Source organism: Notolabrus celidotus, chromosome 15 (genome assembly GCF_009762535.1).
Source record: "Notolabrus celidotus isolate fNotCel1 chromosome 15, fNotCel1.pri, whole genome shotgun sequence".
NCBI classification, from domain to species: domain Eukaryota; kingdom Metazoa; phylum Chordata; class Actinopteri; order Labriformes; family Labridae; genus Notolabrus; species Notolabrus celidotus.
This window is the reverse complement of record NC_048286.1, coordinates 33,492,635-33,513,520: the sequence shown is the minus strand read 5'-3', so window position 1 is coordinate 33,513,520 and position 20,886 is coordinate 33,492,635. Positions and strand designations below refer to the sequence as shown.

General features: G+C 43.5%; 2 protein-coding genes across 2 annotated transcripts in view; one reads left to right on the top strand and one right to left on the bottom strand.

The window, feature by feature from the left end:
• Positions 1-16,196, top strand: part of myo10 (myosin X) — a 61,401-nt gene extending 45,205 nt beyond the window's left edge. Inside the window, exons 21-38 of the mRNA XM_034703152.1 lie at positions 106-145; positions 1,042-2,034; positions 3,279-3,399; positions 3,513-3,756; positions 3,902-3,997; positions 4,956-5,049; positions 5,261-5,316; positions 5,647-5,789; positions 6,811-7,002; positions 7,087-7,244; positions 7,333-7,456; positions 7,564-7,861; positions 7,950-8,157; positions 8,249-8,385; positions 8,474-8,594; positions 9,832-10,308; positions 10,461-10,652; positions 11,839-16,196. Of these exons, the coding sequence (XP_034559043.1) occupies positions 106-145; positions 1,042-2,034; positions 3,279-3,399; positions 3,513-3,756; positions 3,902-3,997; positions 4,956-5,049; positions 5,261-5,316; positions 5,647-5,789; positions 6,811-7,002; positions 7,087-7,244; positions 7,333-7,456; positions 7,564-7,861; positions 7,950-8,157; positions 8,249-8,385; positions 8,474-8,594; positions 9,832-10,308; positions 10,461-10,652; positions 11,839-11,949 (3,805 nt within the window). The 3' untranslated portion in view covers positions 11,950-16,196. The remainder of the gene's footprint in view (positions 1-105; positions 146-1,041; positions 2,035-3,278; positions 3,400-3,512; positions 3,757-3,901; positions 3,998-4,955; positions 5,050-5,260; positions 5,317-5,646; positions 5,790-6,810; positions 7,003-7,086; positions 7,245-7,332; positions 7,457-7,563; positions 7,862-7,949; positions 8,158-8,248; positions 8,386-8,473; positions 8,595-9,831; positions 10,309-10,460; positions 10,653-11,838) is intronic.
• The window catches only part of LOC117826805 (NACHT, LRR and PYD domains-containing protein 3-like), a 264,765-nt gene that overhangs the window by 124,313 nt on the left and 119,566 nt on the right, over positions 1-20,886 (bottom strand). The gene's annotated exons all lie outside the window — the stretch shown is intronic.

Here is a 20,886-nt window from a genome sequence, read left to right as displayed (position 1 = left end):
CATATCGCCACGATAAGACGGGAAATGTAATTATGGGTTTGTTTTGGTAAACGTTGTCTCTTACTGTCAGCTGATGTCTGTGTCTGTCTGTTTGTGTCTGTGCAGGGAGAGACAGAGGCTGGAGGCTGAGAGACTCGCCGCAGAGGTACGACCATGGAACTCAGTATTTAGACTTGTGTGGAAGAGATTTTAACCTTCATGATTTATTCATTTCTGAGTAATTAAATCTGCCTTCTCTTCACTCTGTGATACACTTTTTATTTAATATTTTATTAGATTAAAACACCAAGGGCAGGCAGCGTGAATCCATTCATTATTCTAACCTGATTTTCTGAGAGTAAACATTGTCCAACATTTTTAAAGGTTAGATTATTTAAAAATGTTGGACAAATGTTGGCTTGATTCACTTTTTTTGTGCATGCTAAAAGAAATAATTATTTATTCAATGTATTTAATCTATTGTATTTTATTTAATTAATGTTATTTGTTTCATTAACTTAAATTATTTGATGTATTTTAATTGATTTTATTTATTTAATCTATTGTATTTTATTAAATCTATTGTATTCATTTATTTAAAGGGACAGTGCATGTTAATGAACATTTCAGCATTTCAACAATTCATTTTAATTTATTTAATTTATTTAATTTATTTAATTTATTTTATTTATTTTATTTATTTTATCTATCTATTTATTTGTTTGTTTATTTAAAGGTACTGCATGTTAATGAAAATTTCAGCATTATATAATTGTATTTATTTATTTAATCTATTTTATTTATTTGTTTACAGGGACTGCATGTTAATGAACATTTTAGCATTATTTATTTTATTTATTTTATTTATTTTATTTATTTTATTTATTTTATCTATTTATATATATTATTAAAGGGACAGTGCCTATTAATGAATATTTCAGTATAGCATCCATGTAAATTTTAGAGTTAGCCATAAGGCTAATTTGAATCCATAGTCCCCAGCAGGTCAAAACAGAGTTCAGTTATAGACCAACTAAAAAGATATTTCTCTTCCATCCTCAGGCTGAAGAAGCCAGGAGACTAGAAGAGCTTCAACGTTCTGAGGAGTTAGCTGCTCTGGCTCTTCCTCCACCTCCTGCTCCACCTCCTGCTCCAGCAGAAGAGGCATCATCATCCCCGATTATGACGGAGGAGCTGGAGTCAGCCGAAGTCCTTGAGGCCCTTGAGGTCCTTGAGGAGGCATCGGAAGAAGCTCGTCCTAACGATGCATCTCAGGTGGAGGAGATCCTCCGGCTGGAGCGGGAGATCCAGGTGCTGCAGAGGCAGAAGGAGCGTCAGGAGCTCTCTCTGACCGAAGCCTCCCTCAACCGCCTGCAGCTCCTCCGGGACCAGGAGCTCAGACGTCTGGAGGACGAGGCCTGCAAGGCGGCGCAGCAGTTCCTGGAATCCCTGAACTTTGACGAGATAGACGAGTGTGTGAGGAACATTGAAAGCTCGCTGGGAGTCGGTGAAGGGGACGAGATCGAGAAAGAAGAAGGAAGGAGGCGAGGGAGCGATGAGGAAGAAGTGGACGAAGGGTTCGGGGCTGACGACGAGGCCTTCAAAGACTCACCAAACCCAAGTGAACATGGCCACTCAGACGGCCAGAGAACGAGCGGGATCCGAACTAGTGATGACTCGTCTGAGGAAGACCCGTACGCCAACGATGGAGTGATCCCACCGCTACCACCGACCACCCTGCTTCAGCAGACGCTGCCTTTACCACCGGTGCCCCCCGCCCCCTGCCACAGTGCCTCATCCAGCGGGGACTCAGCCTACTGCCACCCTCAGGCTTCATCTGAGGCCCAGTCTGATGACCTGGTGGAGCTCATACCTCCTGATGAGGATTCAGACTACGACCAAGATGACTACGATGAGGGTGCCATCGTGTCCAGTGGGAGTGTGGCGTTCTCCAACCCTTGCAGTGGCCAGTGGTCTCCTGACTACAGAGGCTCTGTGGGAACCTACAACAGCTCAGGGGCTTATCGCTTCAGCTCAGATGGGGCTCAGTCATCGGTGAGTTTGGTCTCAGTATCCAGAATAGTTTTGTAGAAACAATTTTCCATTAGACTGCGATTTGGTGAATGTGAGTGATAGGATTTGATGGGCTTTTGCATGTATCTGATCAGAAGTTATCAGAAGTTTTAGTGACTGAATGTCAGAAAAGTTTCAAGAGAAGATGTCAGCGCTCAATGGGAGGTCCAGACCAAAATCAAAAAGCTAACGTTTGCCTTGTGTTGCTGATCCAAGCTTGACAAGCAGAATTATGAAGGTGCACTCATTTTATTTGGTTTTGTCAAACACAATATCTGCAGAATTCTACAATCAAAGGCAGAATGCTATGATGGAAGTCAGAACTCAAAGATAGAAGCCTGTTTTTGGCAGGCTTAAAGGGATATTTCCGTTTGAGTGCCGGTGAGCTCTTCCCCTTTAATGAGAAAATTCCCAGAGGACCGGCAGGTAAGCTAGGCTATTTTCTCTGCGGACGGGGTCGCATATTTCACGTAATTTCGCCAAAGCTAAGTAAATATGGTCCAGGCATTCATCACAGTGAACCCCCCCCCCTCCTTTGTTTTGGAACTATTTTCAGACGCACCTCGCAGACCGGTGTTCTTCCGCTGCATGAGCACGGATACACGCAGATCAGCTGTTTGGATCAACAAGCACGTAGCAGGATCAAGTAGCGGTATCGGTCTTTAGAGTGAATTAAACTCACTTTCCTGCACATTTAAAAGATGGGACATACCTGTCTTTATCCCGGCTGTTCAAACAAGCAGACCTCCTGTAAGGCAGGGAACTCTGGATGATGAGTGATGCAGACTGGAGCCGTATGTGAGCAGCTGGTATCCTCTGATTCGGAAAGGTCCTGAAGTTGTCACTAAGTCCCTCTCCTGACAGCAGAAGCTCTCTGGGTTCGTTGGCATGGGCTCACAGTAAATAGCTCAATTTTTTTTACTGGTGCATGCATTTGCACCATGATGAGTACCTGGACTGTATTTACTTAACTTTGGCGAAATTACGTGAAATAAGCGACCCCGTCTGCAGAGAAAATATCCTAGCTTACCTGCCGGTCCTCTGGGAATTTTCTCATTAAAGGGGAAGAGCTCACCAGCCCGCATTGTGGATTGCAGGAGCACTAGTGTTCTGTAACTCATACAACACCACTTTAACATTCCATAAGCAGCAAACTGTAGTAACACACCAGTGATGAAAATCCAGTGATGCTAATTGTGTCTGATTTGTGTTTGTTGTGTTTCCAGTTTGAGGACAGCGAGGACGACTTCGACAGATTCGACACTGATGACGAGTTGTCATATCGGCGGGACTCGGTCTACAGCTGCGTCACACTCCCGTACTTCCACAGCTTCCTCCACATCAAAGGTATCGGCATGGTTACCACACAAAAACTGGAACTTTCTTTTCTTCATTTAAACACAGATGCAGCAAAAAGATTTTGGCACACGTTGCTAAAAAATCTTGTACTTCCTCCTCAGGCGGCCTGATGAACACGTGGAAACGCCGCTGGTGCGTTCTAAAGGACGAGACTTACCTCTGGTTCCGGGCCAAGCAGGAGGCTCTGAAGCAGGGCTGGCTTCATAAGAAGGGAGGGGGCTCGTCCACGCTGTCCCGACGCAACTGGAAGCGCCGCTGGTTTGTTCTGCGGCAGAGCAAGCTCATGTATTTTGAGAACGACGGAGAGGATAAGATGAAGGGGGTTCTGGACATGCACAATGCAAAGTAAGGGATCATTGAGACCACTTTAAACCCCCCAAAGTCACAATATACAGTCTTATGGGGAGTGTTACCGACGTGTTCTAACACCTGGAGAGATTATGAAACTTCTGAAAATATGAACTGATGTTTTTGGTTTTATGATCTGCAGAGAAATCATTGATAACACTGGGAAGGAGAACGGGATCGACATCGTGATGCCAGAGAGGACCTACCATCTGATCGCAGAGTCCGCTGAAGATGCCAGGTATGATCTTTGTTTGTTTATCACATGTTTCGCAACAATGACAATGATTACAATGATGATGATGATGATGATGATGATGATGATGGTGATGATGATGATGATGATGATGATGATGATGATGATGATGATGATGATGATGATTGTAGTGGCAACTGTAAGCAAGAACCTAATTTACCACTTCTGCAGTACAAATGTAAATGTATTAATTAATTAATTAATTAATTAATTAATTAATTAATTAATTATAAAATAATAATAATAATAATAATAATATTATAAATAAAAAAAAATTGTAAAAAAGAAATTAAGGAAAAATAATTAAAAAAAATAAAAAGCGATTCAAATGAGTCACATAAATTAAAATTAAATTAAAAAATGTTATTACATTTTTTTTATTAAAATTAAAAGCAATTAAAAGCAAGTCTGGAAAAATGGGAGGATATAAAAAACAATTAATCATCAAATATTATGATGAAATAAAATTTAAACAATTAATTAGTTGGATAAAAAAGAAAAAAATATAAATACAAATAATAATAAATACAAATAAAAAGCAGTTAAAAGGATGAGGTCACATAAAAGGAAAAATTGGAAGAAATAAAAAATAATTAATTATCAAATAAAATTGTCCAGTAAAATTAAAACAATTATGTAAATGCATAAAAAATACAAATAATGATCAATAAAAATAAAGATAATTAATAGATAATAATGATAATAAGTAATAAATAAATAAATAAATACAAATATTAATAAAATACTAATAAATAATAAATACATAGCGGTTAAAAGGATGAAGTCACATAAAAGCAAGTCTGTAAAAAGTCTGTCTTAAGAAGAGATTTAAAAGATGTCACTGACTCTGCGAGCTTTATAATGATGATGATGATGATGGTGATGACTATGAGAATGACAGTGAATGAAGATGATAATAATGGTAATGCTGTTTTCATTACAGTCAGTGGTTCAGTGTTCTGAGTCAGGTCCAGGTCTCTACAGAGCAGGAGATCAGGGAGATGCACGACGAGCAGGCCAACCCCCAGAACGCTGTGGTGAGTACTGCTGTTGTCTGTGAGTGGAGATACCAGGTGTGTTTTTTTTAGAGCTGCATCTGTGACTGAATGTGTTTCTGTCTTTATCTGTGTGAGAGAGAGAGAGAGGTAATTGGTTTCCTCAGGGTCGGAGGAAGGTCAAACTCATTACCCACACCCACAGCGCTGTGACTGACTGTTTCTCTCTCTCCCTCTCTTTCTCCTCCTTCAGGGAACACTCGACGTCGGGATGATCGATTCAGTTTGTGCTTCGGATAATCCAGAGAGGTGAGGACCTGAATCTAAAACCGCAGCACGTCTCTGCACTCTCTGTTTCACACACTCTGATTCACACACACTATACCATACCAAAGCAAACTGAACAGGAAGCCTTAATAAGACACAAATAGAGCTCGCAAATTAGGCCTTTGGACCATGTTGTTCTCAATTCAGCCACCAGGGGGTGCTGCTCATTAACATGACTCTGATGCAACAACACAACAACCTAACACTTATCTTTAACCTCAGCTGACAAAGTTTAAGATTCTCTTCATCTTTGGGTTGTGTTTTCTGGAGTTTATCAGAAAATCTACATTAACTGAATCGTCTTCGTTGCAGGCCGAACTCCTTCGTCATCATCACAGCGAACCGCGTCCTGCACTGCAACGCCGACACACCCGAAGAGATGCACCACTGGATCACTCTGCTGCAGCGCTCCAAAGGAGACACACGCGTGGACGGACAGGAGTTCATCATCAGAGGTGACAACCATGAGCAGAGCACTTTGCAGCATTTAGCAAGTTACAGTGGCAAGGACAAACTTCCTTTAACAGGCAGAAACCTCCAGCAGGACCAGACTCATGTTAGACACACATCTGCTGAGACCGTGTTGGAGAGAGGGATAGAGGGAGATGAAGAGAGAGAGAGAGATGATAGTGGGGAGATGGATAGTAGTAGTTGTAGCAGCTGGAGTCTGGCACGTCCACAGCAGCAGAGATCCAGAGGAACCTACGAGACAAGGGAGCTCAGGGACTCCAGAAAGGACTAAGAAAAGAGGAAAGAGAGGGAGACCAGAAGAAAGAAAAAGAGGAGAATAAATGGTGAAGGAAAGACAGAAGGAAAGGATGGGATAAGAAAAGGAGATATAAAAGATGAACAGAGATGGAAAGAAAGAAAGAAAGAAAGAAAGAAAGAAAGAAAGAAAGAAAGAAAGAAAGGAAAAGGAAATAAAAGAGAGAAATAAGGAATGAAAGAAAGGAATGAATAGAAAAAGGAATGAAAGAAAGAAGGAAGGAAGGAATGAAAGGAAAAAGGAATGAAAGAAAGAAGGAAGGAAGGAATGAAAGGAAAAAGGAATTATAGAAAGAAAGAAGTAAAGATAGCAAGAAAGTAAAGAGGACAGAAAGAAAGAAAGAAAGAAAGAAAGAAAGAAAGAAAGAAAGAAAGAAAGAAAGAAAGAAAGAAAGAAAGAAAGGATGAATAACAGACCCCAAAAAAGGAATCTACAGCAGAGATCCAGAGGAACCTACGAGACAAGGGAGCTCAGGGACTCCAGAAAGGTCTATGGTTAGTAACTTTAATGGGACAGGAAGAGTTAAAGTGAGAGACAGGCATAGAGAGGAGAGAGAGGGAAAGACAGGATCCCAGTGTGTCAGTCTAAGCCTATAGCAACAGAACTAAGACCTGGTCCAAGCCTGATCCAGCTCTAACTATAAGCTTTATCAAAAAGGAAAGTTTGAAGCCTACTCTTAACAACAACAACATCTGACTCCATCATTTCAGGCTGGCTGCACAAAGAGATGAGGAACAGCACCAAGGCCTCGCTGAAGCTGAAGAAGCGCTGGTTTCTGCTTACCCATAATTCCCTGGACTACTACAAGAGCTCAGAGCGGAACGCCCTGAAGCTGGGGACGCTGGTGCTGAACAGCCTCTGCTCGGTGGTCCAGCCGGACGAAAAGGTCTTCAAGGAAACCGGTGAGAGGACGATGACATGGACTGTGTCTTTTGTAACTTTAGTCTTTTAGTCCACACCACTGATGTCTTCTTCCCTCCGTACAGGATACTGGAACGTGATCGTGTACGGGCGTAAACACTCTTACCGTCTGTACTGTAAGCTCCTGAATGAGGCAACACGCTGGGCCAACTCTATCCAGAACGTCATCGACTCCAAAGCTCCCATCGACACGCCCACGCAGCAGCTCATCCAGGACATCAAGGTAGGGGACCTCCTCTTCACAGAACAAAGATGGAGGCCTGTGATGCTCTGAGTGCCGTGCTGAACTCAGGGTTCTCTGTTCTCTGCAGGAAAACTGTCTGAACTCGGAGGTGGTGGAGCAGATCTACAAGAGGAACCCCATACTGCGCTACAGCCACCACCCGCTGCACACCCCGCTGCTGCCGCTGCCGTACGGAGACATCCACCTGACCGGTGAGTCTTAATGTTTCATCAATGTTCACTTTCAGATATCGCTCACATGTTCAAAGAGCTCCATGATCACAGACTTACAGTAACTCACTCCCCTCTGCTCCGCTCAGCTCCCAGAAACAGGAACTACACCACCCTGCAGCAGGAGGCCCTCAAAGTGTTCTGCTCTCTGCAGCACCTGGAGGGCGTGACCGACCCCGTGCCCATCATCCAGGGCATCCTGCAGACCGGACAGGAGCTCAAACCTCTGCGGGACGAGCTCTTCTGCCAGCTGATGAAGCAGACGACCCGGCCGCCACAGCCCGGCGGAGCGGGGAACCTCTGCAGCTGGAAGATCCTGGCCTGCATGTCCTGCACCTTCATGCCCACCAGGAGCATCCTCAGATACCTCAAGTTCCACCTGAAGAGGTACGGACTTATTGAGACCGTTCTGAGGTGATCATGCAGATCTTTACTCTCTTGTACTGATCCGTCCTAATCGCCTCTCTCTCTCCAGGACCCGGGAGCTCTTCCCCGGCTCAGAGATGGATCGTTACGCAGCCTTCACCCTCGACTCCCTGAGGAAAACTCGAGCCAGGGAGAACGTCCCGTCGCAGGAGGAGATCCGCTCCATCGTGGCCCGGCAGGACATGAGCACCACCGTACACTGTCACGGGGGAGGGTCCTGCAAGATCACCATCAACTCCCACACTACAGCTGGAGAGGTGCGTGACGCAGGTTGAGGGTCTGGATCAAGAAGTTAGTGGGTGATCAAAACAAACGGTGTCAGTACAAGCGTGTCTCTTTATCTGTCAGGTGGTGGAGAAGCTGATCCGAGGTCTGGCCATGGAGGACAGCAGGAACATGTTCGCTCTGTTTGAACACAATGACAACACAGAGAAGGCCATCGAGAGCCGCACAGTGGTGGCCGACGTGCTCGCCAAGTTTGAAAAGTAAGCCCCGCAGCCTCAACGTGTTCGTTAGTGTAAGTGTATCTTTCTGTCCTTCGTGTCCTTACGGTCTCGCTTTCTGGGTCTCCAGGTTTTCAGCAAGTCCAGACGAACACAACACCGGCTGGAGGTTTTACTTTAAGCTCTACTGCTTCCTGGACACCGAGAACGTTCCCAAGGACAGCGTGGAGTTCGCCTTCATGTTTGAGCAGGTACGTCAGATCCATTCATCCCAGTTTACCAAAATACAGAGTCATGTCTGTTTTTAATGCAGTGACTTCCACTACAGAGTCATGTTAGTGTTTTTAATGCAGTGACTTCCACTACAGAGTCATGTTAGTGTTTTTAATGCAGTGACTTCCACTACAGAGTCATGTTAGAGTTTTTAATGCATTGACTTCCACTACAGAGTCATGTTAGAGTTTTTAATGCATTGACTTCCACTACAGAGTCATGTCTGTTTTTAATGCAGTGCCTTCCACTGCAGAGTCATGTCTGTGTTTAATGCAGTGACTTCCACTACAGAGTCATGTCTGTTTTTAATGCAGTGACTTCCACTACAGAGTCATGTCTGTTCTTAATGCAGTGACTTCCACTACAGAGTCATGTCTGTTTTTAATGCAGTGACTTCCACTACAGAGTCATGTTTGTTTTTAATGCAGTGCCTTCCACTGCAGAGTCATGTCTGCTTTTAATGCAGTGACTTCCACTACAGAGTCATGTCTGTTTATAATGCAGTGACTTCCACTACAGAGTCATGTCTGTGTTTAATGCAGTGACTTCCACTACAGAGTCATGTCTGTGTTTAATGCAGTGACTTCCACTACAGAGTCATGTCTGTTTTAAATGCAGTGACTTCCACTACAGAGTCATGCCTGTGTTTAATGCAGTGACTTCCACTACAGAGTCATGTCTGTTTTTAATGCAGTGACTTCCACTACAGAGTCATGTCTGTGTTTAATGCAGTGACTTCCACTACAGAGTCATGTCTGTTTTTAATGCAGTGACTTCCACTACAGAGTCATGTCTGTGTTTAATGCAGTGACTTCCACTACAGAGTCATGTCTGTGTTTAATGCAGTGACTTCCACTACAGAGTCATGTCTGTTTTTAATGTAGTGACTTCCACTACAGAGTCATGTCTGTTTTTAATGCAGTGACTTCCACTACAGAGTCATGTCTGTGTTTAATGCAGTGACTTCCACTACAGAGTCATGCCTGTGTTTAATGCAGTGACTTCCACTACAGAGTCATGTCTGCTTTTAATGCAGTGACTTCCACTACAGAGTCATGCCTGTGTTTAATGCAGTGACTTCCACTACAGAGTCATGTCTGCTTTTAATGCAGTGACTTCCACTACAGAGTCATGTCTGCTTTTAATGCAGTGACTTCCACTACAGAGTCATGTCTGTTCTTGTTCTTACACCTTCACTGTGTCTGCCGTCCACAGGCCCATGAAGCTGTCATTAAAGGTCAGTACCCGGCCCCTGAGGAGACTCTTCAGTTCCTGGCCGCCCTGAGACTTCAGTACCTCCTGGGCGACCACAGCTCCCAAGCCAACGTCCCTGAAATGTCCCAGGTGTTCCCCATGGCACGGTTACGGGCCCGGGTGCAGAACTCAGCCAAGACGTTCGCTCCGGGTACCGGCTCTGTGGCCGAGCGCTCGGGGACGTCCGAGAGGAAACGCTCCAGCTTCCTGGAGGGAACGCTGAGGAGGAGCTTCAGGAGCGGCTCTCTGAGTCGGCAGAAGCTGGACGAGGAGAACAGCCTGGAGGCGTGGATGAGGGAGGAGGCGACGGCTGTGAGGACCAGCGTCATGGACAAGTGGAAGAAACTGACGGGGATGAACCAGGAACAAGCCATGGTCAAATACATGACTCTGGTGAAGGAGTGGCAGGGATACGGATCCACGCTGTTCAACGTTGAGGTGAGAAAGATAGAAATCAGATACCGTCTTATTCCGTTAAAAGTCTTGTATACACTCTCCCATATATTTGGTTATAAGTCTTGCAATCCTTGTGGTTGGTCTGCACCAGTAGTCCAGTCTATGCTCAGGGCTCACTTTCTGCTTGTTTTTAGAGCCGGGATGGAGCGTTCCCGTCCGAGCTGTGGCTGGGCGTGAGCCGGGAGGCGATATCGGTCTACAAACGAGGGGAGCCGTGGCCTCTGGAGGTTTTCCCGTATGAACAGATTCTCTCCTTCGGCGCTCCGCTGGCCAACTCCTACAAGATCGCCGTGGAGGGCCGAGAGCTGGTCTTTGAGACTCAAATGGTTCGTACGAAAACCGACAACACTCCTTCAAAACTTTACTGTCACGATGTCAATCAATCTTTATTTATACAGCCCCAAATCACAACAAACGCTATCTAAAGACTCTTTCCAAACGGAGCAGGTCCAGACTGACTCTATGGTCCACATTTTGTGATGTCATGGTTAGGTAAATGGTAAATGGACATGACCACCTGCCTATCATTTGAACTGGTGGTCCCAACCAGACCCAACATCAAGACCGGATCAGATCCAGTCCCATCTTACAGACAGGACTCAGTCTGATCCCATCTTAATCCACCATGAGCAGAGCACTTTGCAGCATTTAGCAAGTTACAGTGGCAAGGACAAACTTCCTTTAACAGGCAGAAACCTCAAGCAGGACCAGACTCATGTTAGACACACATCTGCTGAGACCGGGTTGGAGAGAGGGATAGAGGGAGATGAAGAGAGAGAGAGATGATAGTGGGGAGACGGATAGTAGTAGTTGTAGCAGCTGGAGAGAAAGAAAGAAAGAAGGAATGAAATAATGAAAAAAGGAATGAATGAAAGAAGAAAGTAGGGATGAAAGAAAAAAGGGATGAAAGAAAGAAAGGAAGGAAGAAAGAAAGAAAGAAAGAAAGAAAGAAAGAAAGAAAGAAAGAAAGAAAGAAAGAAAGAAAGAAAGGAAGGATGAATAACAGACCCCAAAAAAGGAATCTACGGCAGAGATCCAGAGGAACCTACGAGACAAGGGAGCTCAGGGACTCCAGAAAGGTCTATGGTTAGTAACTTTAATGGGACAGGAAGAGTTAAAGTGAGAGGCAGGCAGAGAGAGGAGAGAGAGAGAAAGACAGGATCCCAGTGTGTCAGTCTAAGCCTATAGCAGCATAACTAAGACCTGGTCCAAGCCTGATCCAGCTCTAACTATAAGCTTTATCAAAAAGGAAAGTTTGAAGCCTACTCTTAAAAGTAGAGAGGGTGTCCGCCTCCCGGACCCTGACTGGTAGATGACTCCAAAGGAGACGGGCATGATAACTGAAGGTTCTACCTCCCATACTACTTTTAGAGACTTTAGGTACTATGAGCAGGCCTGTATGCTGGGAGCGTAGTGTTCTAGAGGGGTAACAGGGCACTATGAGGTCTTTAAGTTACGAAGGTGTCTGACGTGTGTGAACTGTATTAACACCCGCCTCCTTCTCCTTTGCAGGTCATGGACATCGCCAAGCTGATGAAGGCCTACATCAGCATGATCGTCAAGAAACGCTACAGCAACTGTCAGTCCATCAGCAGCCATGGCAGCCAGTGCAGTGCCTGGTGAACTCTACCCCTTAACCTTTGACCTTAAGGCAACTTACCGGAGTGTGGCAGAGGGTGGAGTGTGGGCCGCCCCTCCTCTCCATCCTCCAGAAGATCGGACTCAGCTTGGATTTTGGACTTTTCAGACAGACTCTGTGAATGCTGGAGACGAACCACAATGCTCTTAATGTTAACTAGCTCTAATACTTTGGACTGGTGTCATTCCAATACACGAAACATCCACACCGAATGGATCAGGACTTGCGAATGGACCAGGACTTACAAATGGATCATGTCACACTGGAGGTAGCTGCTGTTTGTGGTGGGAACTTCAAAATCAAACCAGGATCTGCTTGATGAGAGTTTGAGGACAAAGTTGTGTGCAGTCCAAAACTGTTGATACAGATGTTTGATGTGGAGGTCTTCAAAGGGCACCAAGACCCTAGGGTCTGAGCGTTGACCCAAACAGGTCTAGGGTCCACGATTAACCATGGTTGATTTGAGTCTCGGCTGCATTCCACTTTTGGAACCGAGACTAAAATGAAAAAATGTTGATAATAGATCAGGCGTCAATGTGAAGAACTGCAGTTCCTCGTGTGACAACTTGCCTAGAGGGCGCCATGTAGCTGTTTGCCAGGAGGTTAAAGGCCCACCTCAGCTCCAGCTCCATAAGATCCAGTCCCCTCATGTACCCCTTTTCGACTGAGGCAGTTTCAGGGCCGCTTCGGAGCCGGCGCTGAATTGACCACCTCTTTGCTGGTCTAGAACCGCGAACCGCTTACGTCAGGGTCGAGGGCCAAGGTTGCCGTGATCAAAAACATGAACCAAACGTGTTTCCCCCATTGTCCTGCAGCGAGAAAATAAAAGAGACTAATGGATTCCAAGGCAAAGCAGCGGTTGGCCGACGAGACAAGCTGCCGTTGTCCGCCATCGTTGTTGTTGTGAGGGAAAGTTCGCGCTAACGCTGCTGGGAACAGCGGTCACGTAAATCTGACGTCATGACGTGTCTCTTCCACGCGCATCGAGCAGGCGGAGAAACAAACGGGTGCCATGTTGGTTCACGAGTTCAACCAGCTCCGAACCAGAGCAAGATCTCATGGTAATCCACCCAACAGGCAGAAACCTTGAGCAGAACCAGACCCGGCAGCCGTTAAAGGCACGTGTACATGTTTAAAGAAAGTATATCCGAAACTGGTTTGGTCTATGATACCCATAAGACCACTTCTTTGATGATCCAGAATTGTATCACGTACCTTAGTCTGGTATCAAAGTTTATACAAAGTCATGTTAGTGTATTTGGTGGTATGGCTCTGTTCTGGGAGCTCCCTGTCCTTCCATGTACCTACGTGGAACGTCAAAGCCTGAGGCAGGGAGAGCAGCAGCAAAGACCCCCGGGGTGCAGAATAGAGCGAGCATCAGTGAGGATACATATGACACTGGTAAAATCAGACACAGCAGAAAGGAGGAGCTGTTTGCTGATGTTCTGTAGGCCGAGCTTGACTTCCTGGCCTGCCTGAGCTAACGCTTTGCTCAGCGTGTGTGGCCCTTTAAGGACTCAAATCATTGAATAACCCCAAATTATGGCGCGGGCAAGACAACAGAACTCTGCCTCCTCACATCTTCAGAGCTCCTGATAAAGTCAAGTACAAAAATGAGTTCGTCAGACCAAAGAAATCCAGCTGAAGGCTCAACATGATCCCGTGTTTCCTTCAGTCAGCGTGGATGTTTCTTGTTTTGGACTTCAAGCGTTATTTTCTTCTTGATGCTAATATGCTGCAGCACCAAAAGGTCTGCTGTTGCAGGATGGGGCTATTTGTTACTTGTGTGTGTGCGTGCGTGTGTGTGTGTGTGTGTGTTTGTGTGTGTACAGGCTTGTCGAATGTATAAAAAAAAAGGATCCAGAGAAACTTTAAAGCCTACAAGCCTTTCTCTCTGCTTCGATGAAACTCTGGGACTTCTCTACGAACCTTCTCCAGGATGACGTGCTCACTGTAAATAAGATGCATTTCAAGTTTGTAATTGATTGTTTTGATTGATTTGCTGATGATGAGAAGGTCACACAAGTGCCTGTTTTAAAACTTCATCAGGACGAACTCAAGCAAGTCGCACTTGTTTCATCGATGCCACTGTTGTTCTTGTGAAACCACAATCTAAAAGGTGCTCCAATGTTCCCTTTAACTACCAATGTATTGTACACTTCTCAGTTTGTCCGGCCGAGCGACTCGTTCAAGCTGAACTCCAGTGTCATGTTAAGATTTCATGGTTACCAGTTTATTTTGTACAAAACCAAGCCAAGTAAACGACGGAGGCAGAGTTAGACCAGCAACCCTGCTGCTCTGCAAAGTTAAATTACTGTCATCAATGGAGTTTGAGGAGAGTTATCAAAATATCCTCTTCCTGTAATGATGTCAGACACTTTTAACAGCAAATAACAAAACTAGCACTTTCCTTAAAGCTGTCAGTGTGACAACTACTGGTAAAAACTCAAACCTTTTCATACATTTCAGTCATTCGTACCTAAAATAAAGAAAATAAATACATAAATAGAAGTGTCAAACTAAAGTTTGTAAAAACACGGACATGGTCTGCTAGCCCCAAACCAACGTTGGACTCTGAGGAAAGAACGTGGGCTTTGTTAGGGAGTTAGCTAGCACGGTTAAATTTGAATTTCTAGGAAGTATTGATGGCTTAGGTATCCATAACATTAGCTGGAGCTAGCTAGTCCCAAACCAATGTCGGACTCTTAGGAACTTACGTTGGCTTTGTTAGGGAGTTAGCTAGCACGGTTAAATTTGATTTCCTAGTTAGTATTGATGATTTAGTTAACGATAACATTAGCTAGAGCTAGCTAGTCCCAAACCAATGTTAGACTCTGAGGAACTAAAGTTAGCTTGCTTAGAAAGTTAGCTAGCCTGGCTAAATTTCAATTCCTGGTTAGTATTGATGATTTAGGTAATGATAACATTAGCTAGAGCTAGCCAGTTAGCTAGTCCCAAACCAACGTTGGACTCTGAGGAACTAATGTTACTTTGGGTAGCGAATGCTAGCACGGTTAAATTTAAATTCCTAGTTAGTATTTATGATTTAGTTAATCATAACCTTAGCTGGAGCTAGCTAGTCCCAAACCAATGTCGGACTCTTAGGAACTTACGTTGGCTTTGTTAGGGAGTTAGCTAGCACGGTTAAATTTGATTTCCTAGTTAGTATTGATGATTTAGGTAACGATAAAATTAGTCAGAGCTAGCCTGTTAGCTAGTCAAAAACCTATGGCAGACCCGGAGGAACAAACGCTAGCTTGGTTAGTGAGTTAGCTAGCCTGGCTAAATTTCAATTCCTGTTTAGTATTGATGATTTAGTTAACAATAACAACAGCGAGAGCTAGCCAGTTAGCTAGTCCCAAACCAACGTTGGACTCTGAGGAACTAATGTTACTTTGGATAGCGAATGCTAGCCTGGCTAAATTTGAATTCCTAGTTAGTATTGATGATTTAGTTAATCATAACCTTAGCTGGAGCTAGCTAGTCTCAAACCAACGTTGGACTCTGAGGAACTAAAGTCAGCTTGCTTAGAAAGTTAGCTAGCCTGGCTAAATTTCAATTCCTGGTTAGTATTGATGATATAGTTAACGATAACATTAGCTGGATCTAACCAGCTAGCTAGTCCCGAACCAACGTATGACTCTGAGGAACTAACGTCAGCTTGGTTAGCAAGTTAGCTAGCGCTGCTAAATTCGCTGTACGCGAATGACCTCCAGAAGCACTTACAAATCCACGAAAGCCACATAAATATGACCAAAGCTTGAATATGAAACCTCTGAAGTTGTATTTTGAACGACTGGCTCGGCCGGACTCTTCAGTGTAACATTCCTACGACATTTCGCTGGAGCTCCGCGGGCGGCAGATCCATCCAAAGACGCGTGTGCAGGTTTATCCATAGTGCCTTGTTGTATATTGTGTACACTTATTTTCCTTTCCATGCGTGGTTCTTTTATTTTGTTTTGGTATAATGTGCAATGTTATATATATTATATAATCACGTGGCTGTACATTTTATACTGTAAGTCTTTGCCTTCGATTTCTACTCACCCAAATGATGACCACACTGCCGTTCTCTCAAACTAAAGTCTTGCTGTATTTTTCTCTCTGACTGACCATGGGCCTTCAACATAATACTGGTATTTAGTTGTTTTCTATCTGTATTAGCTGTGTTATGTAATGAGAGGATGATCCTAACAATAAATGCTTATACATTTGGTCTGAAATGCTTTCACTTCCATGCTTTTCATTTTGTCTTTCAAACCAGTCTCGTCTTAAATTTGGAATTATTTGTAATCCTTCAGGAGATCAAAGTCCATCCAACCGTTTATACATCCATCTATCTTCCTCCACTTAACTGGGGCCAGGTCACGGTACCATCCACCACTCTCCCAAACAACTATTTCCAGATTCACCTGGGTGATTTCAAGACTGCATGGGACAGACAGCTCTGGATCTACCCTTAAGTCTCCCTCCGATATACCACAAAAGATCCTTCTGCCCAAGAAACCTCAGACGAGAGGGGCCCAGGAGCCCTCCTTATCAGATGCCAAAGCCACCTCAGGAGGTTCCTTTCTACTCACAGCTCCCTGCAGATGTCCGAGCTTGGACTGCTTGCATCAAAAATCTCTCTCCATGGCTGACGACAACATGAGGGTTGTATCAGCTGGATGGATGGATGGATGGATGGATGGATGTGCAGATGGATGGATGGATGGATGTACAGATGGATGGATGGATGGATGGATGGATGGATGGATGGATGGATGGACGTACAGATGGATGTACAGATGGATGTACAGATGGATGTACAGATGGATGGACGTATGGATGGATGTTCAGATGGATGGATGGATGGATGCACTGGATGGATGGATGGATGGATGGATGGATGGATGGATGGATGGATGGATGCACTGGATGGATGGATGGATGGATGGATGGATGGATGGATGTACAGATGGATGTACAGATGGATGTACAGATGGATGTACAGATGGATGGATGTTCAGATGGATGGATGGATGTTCAGATGGATGGATGGATGTACAGATGGATGTACAGATGGATGGATGGATGGATGTACAGATGGATGAATGTACAGATGGATGGATGGATGGATGGATGGATGGATGGATGGATGGATGGATGGATGGATGGATGGATGGATGGATGGATGGATGTATAGATGGATGGATTGATGTACAAATGGATGTACAGACAAATGTACAGGTGGATGGATGGACAGATGGATGTACAGATGGATGGATGTACAGATGGATGGATGGATGGATGGATGGATGGATGGATGGATGGATGGATGTTTCACATTGAATTCCTAGTATTGATGATTTAGTTAATCATAACCTTAGCTGGAGCTAGCTAGTCTCAAACCAACGTTGGACTCTGAGGAACTAAAGTCAGCTTGCTTAGAAAGTTAGCTACACACATTTATCTTTTACCCTTATCGCCATGGGGACCGTCAACCCCACTTTGTCACTTGAAAGGAAAACTATGACATCACTATGTCTATGACCATGCTATGCGGATATCGGCGGCCCTCTGCCACTATTTGTTGCCTTTGAACTATGACATCATCTGTGACATCATAGTTGGTTTGCATAAAAGTATATAAACAGGATCTAATTTGACCTATGATGTCATCTTTTAACAATGCCAAGCAGGACTAAAGAGAGCTCTCGCGGACGCCGGCTCAGGAGGTCCCGCAAGGCCGCTGCAGCTCGCGATGGTAAGAGATTCTTTCTAGAGCTAGCTTGTGTGTTTTTAGCCCCATTGGCAATCACACTCTTCTTTTACCTTTACCTTAGATGAATAAATAACATTGAATTCAAAAGTGTTTCCAATTTATTTTTGTTAAAACATTAGTTATTTAAAATCATAGACTGTAAATAAAAAAGCAGGGTGTTAAGTGTTATGTTATTCAGTATAAGGGTTTGAATGGAGATGCTCCTCTATTTTCCTCGCCCCTCAAACAGCCTGATGACACCACCGTGCATTCTTATGTTAAATCCTTATTTATACAGTCTATGGTTAAATCCTACATGATCAAAATAAGTGCACGTGATCAAGTGCTAGTACATGACATGTTTTAAACTTCAGTAAATAACCAACACACCTCTCTTTTTCTACAAATACTCTTTATACATTACATCCAATGTTACATTCTAAAGAAATAGAAACACAGCCAACAGTAAAAGTCACATTCAAGTCATTTCTGTGCTGTGCATTAGGCCGTTGTCATCCAGCCTCCTAAGGCACCGAAAAATCAAACCACCCAAATAACAAAGGTTGGAAAAGAAAGCCAAAACCTACGAAGGCATTTCAGGACCACTGTAGAATAAAAGGAAGACATCTGAGCTGAAAGGAGGAGTAATCATCCAGGATTAAAGTCACAAACTTGTTCGAATAAGGTAACACATTTGTGAGATTATAAGGTCGCCAATTGGTGAGAAAAAAGGAGGCAATTTGAAAGAAAGAACAATGGCAAATTTGTGAGAGAAAAAAAAGCAAATTTGAGCGAAAGGAAGGTGAGAAATTTTGAGAAATATGTGCCAAATTTGTGAATAAGAAAGATGCAAATTTGGTAACAATTGTACGAAAGAAAGGCAACAAGTTGGTGACAACAAAGTTCAAAATTTTTGAGAAAGAAAGTGAAAAAAGGAAATTTGTGAGGGGAAAAATTGGAAATGTTTTACAAAAAGTTGCCTTTTTTTCCCAAAAAGTCACAGATTTGTAGGAAATAAATAATAAATGTGTACACAACTGAATTTCCCCCCAGGGGGATCAATAAAGTAATATCTTATCTTATCTTAAAAAAGGGAACAAAATCTGTGAGAGAAAAGTTGCCAAATTTTTATTTGTGAAAAAAAAATAGTGAGGAAAAAATTGCAAATGCTTTACAAAAAGTTGCCTCTTTTTTTTTTAAGAAAAATTCACAGATTTGTAAGAAAGAAATAAAAAATGTTGAGAAAGAAGAAGTAAATTGGTATGAAAGAAAGTTGCCAAATTTGTCTTTCTTTTGTCCAAATTTCTGAGAAAGTAGGAACAAGTTTTTAGGGAAGAAAGATGCAATTTTTTTTAGAAAAAGTTGAAAATTCGTTAGAATATAAATTACAAATTCGAGGGAAAAAAAGAGGAAACTTGTACAAATGAAAGGCGACAAATTTGTGACAAATAGTTGTCAATTTTTTGGAAAAAAAGGTTTCAAATTTGTGAGAAAAAAAGAGAAAAATGTGTGAGACACAAAATTGCAAATTTGTAAGAAAGAAATTGCAAAGAAAGGCGACAAATATGTGAGAAACAGTTTCAAATTTTGTTAGAAAGAAAGAAAAGTAGCAAACTCATTATTAAATGCAGATGTGTGACTTATTCTCACAAATTTGATATTTTTGTCTAAAAAAAAAAATTGTGACTTTAATCTGGGAACATCGCTCTTCTCCTCCTGCTCCTTTTCCCTTCTTCTTAACAGTAGCCAAATACGCCTTCGTACAAACCCCGCCCCAAAACCCCCAAAATCTACCAACCCAAACACCACAGCGCTCCTGGAAGCTACAAAAGAGGGATAACAGACGGATCAAAACACTATTTTCAACAGCTGTATTTAAACTGGTACAAACCATCTGAGGGTCGAGTTGAAGTTATTTTAAACAGCCTTGTTGTTTGAAACCAAGAACTCAACGTCTCACTGACATCAGGGTTTGTCTTCTTTTGTGCCATCTGTGCTCTTTTATCTCAAACTTTCCGTCCGTCAGAGCTCGCTGAGAAGTCTGGCCCTCCAAAAGGTCAGGTTTGAGTGTTAATGTGAACAAAACATGAGGCGGGTTTATTTCAACTAGGGGAGAACAGGGTTGGTTGTCACACAGGTTGGTTGTCACACTCGTTATATCTCACCACCAGAGGGCGCTGTCTCTCAAATTGGGGTATGGACATTTCCAGAATTAGGATCAGAGCTCACCTACATAGTCTTCTCTGGAGTAAGACCGCTGAACTTGAGGTGAGAGGACTTTTTGTGTTTTTCATGTCAAATTGTAAATATTCAGCTCCTCAGTATTTTTCTTCTCGGCTTTTAAACGATGGGTTTAAAACAAAACAAGTGTTACCCTTACAAAGTGTGTGGGGAAAGCTATAGTTCAGATTTTTCTTAGCTAGCTAACTACTTGTTAGATGGTTGTTAGCCTTGGTGCTAGCAAAAAATTCCAGTTGGGGTTGGTCGTCACATCCGTCACATGTGACAACCAACCCCATAGAGTGGGACAACCAACCCCATAGAGTGGGACAACCATCCCCATAGTGTGGGACAACCATCCCCATAGAGTGTGACAACCATCCCCATAGTGTGGGACAACCATCCCCATAGTGTGGGACAACCATCCCCATAGTGTGGGACAACCATCCCCATAGAGTGTGACAACCATCCCCATAGTGTGTGACAACCAACCCATAGAGTGTGACAACCAACCCATAGAGTGTGACAACCATCCATCCCCATAGTGTGGGACAACCATCCCCATAGAGTGTGACAACCAACCCCATAGAGTGGGACAACCAACCCCATAGTGTGGGACAACCATCCCCATAGTGTGGGACAACCATTCCCATAGTGTGTGACAACCAACCCCATAGTGTGGGACAACCAACCCCATAGTGTGTGACAACCAACCCCATAGAGTGTGACAACCAACCCCATAGAGTGGGACAACCATCCCCATAGTGTGGGACAACCATCCCTGTGATGGGGTTGGTTGTCACAATGTGTCAGAGTGTCGTTCATAGTTAATTGCCTCTTTGTTACAATGAGTTGGAAAATGAGAGGGATACACATTTCAAGCCAACACCTGAAGCTTCAATTTAATGTATGAATGACTATTGAGAGATGTTTTGATGATGAGCAATCATCAAACAGT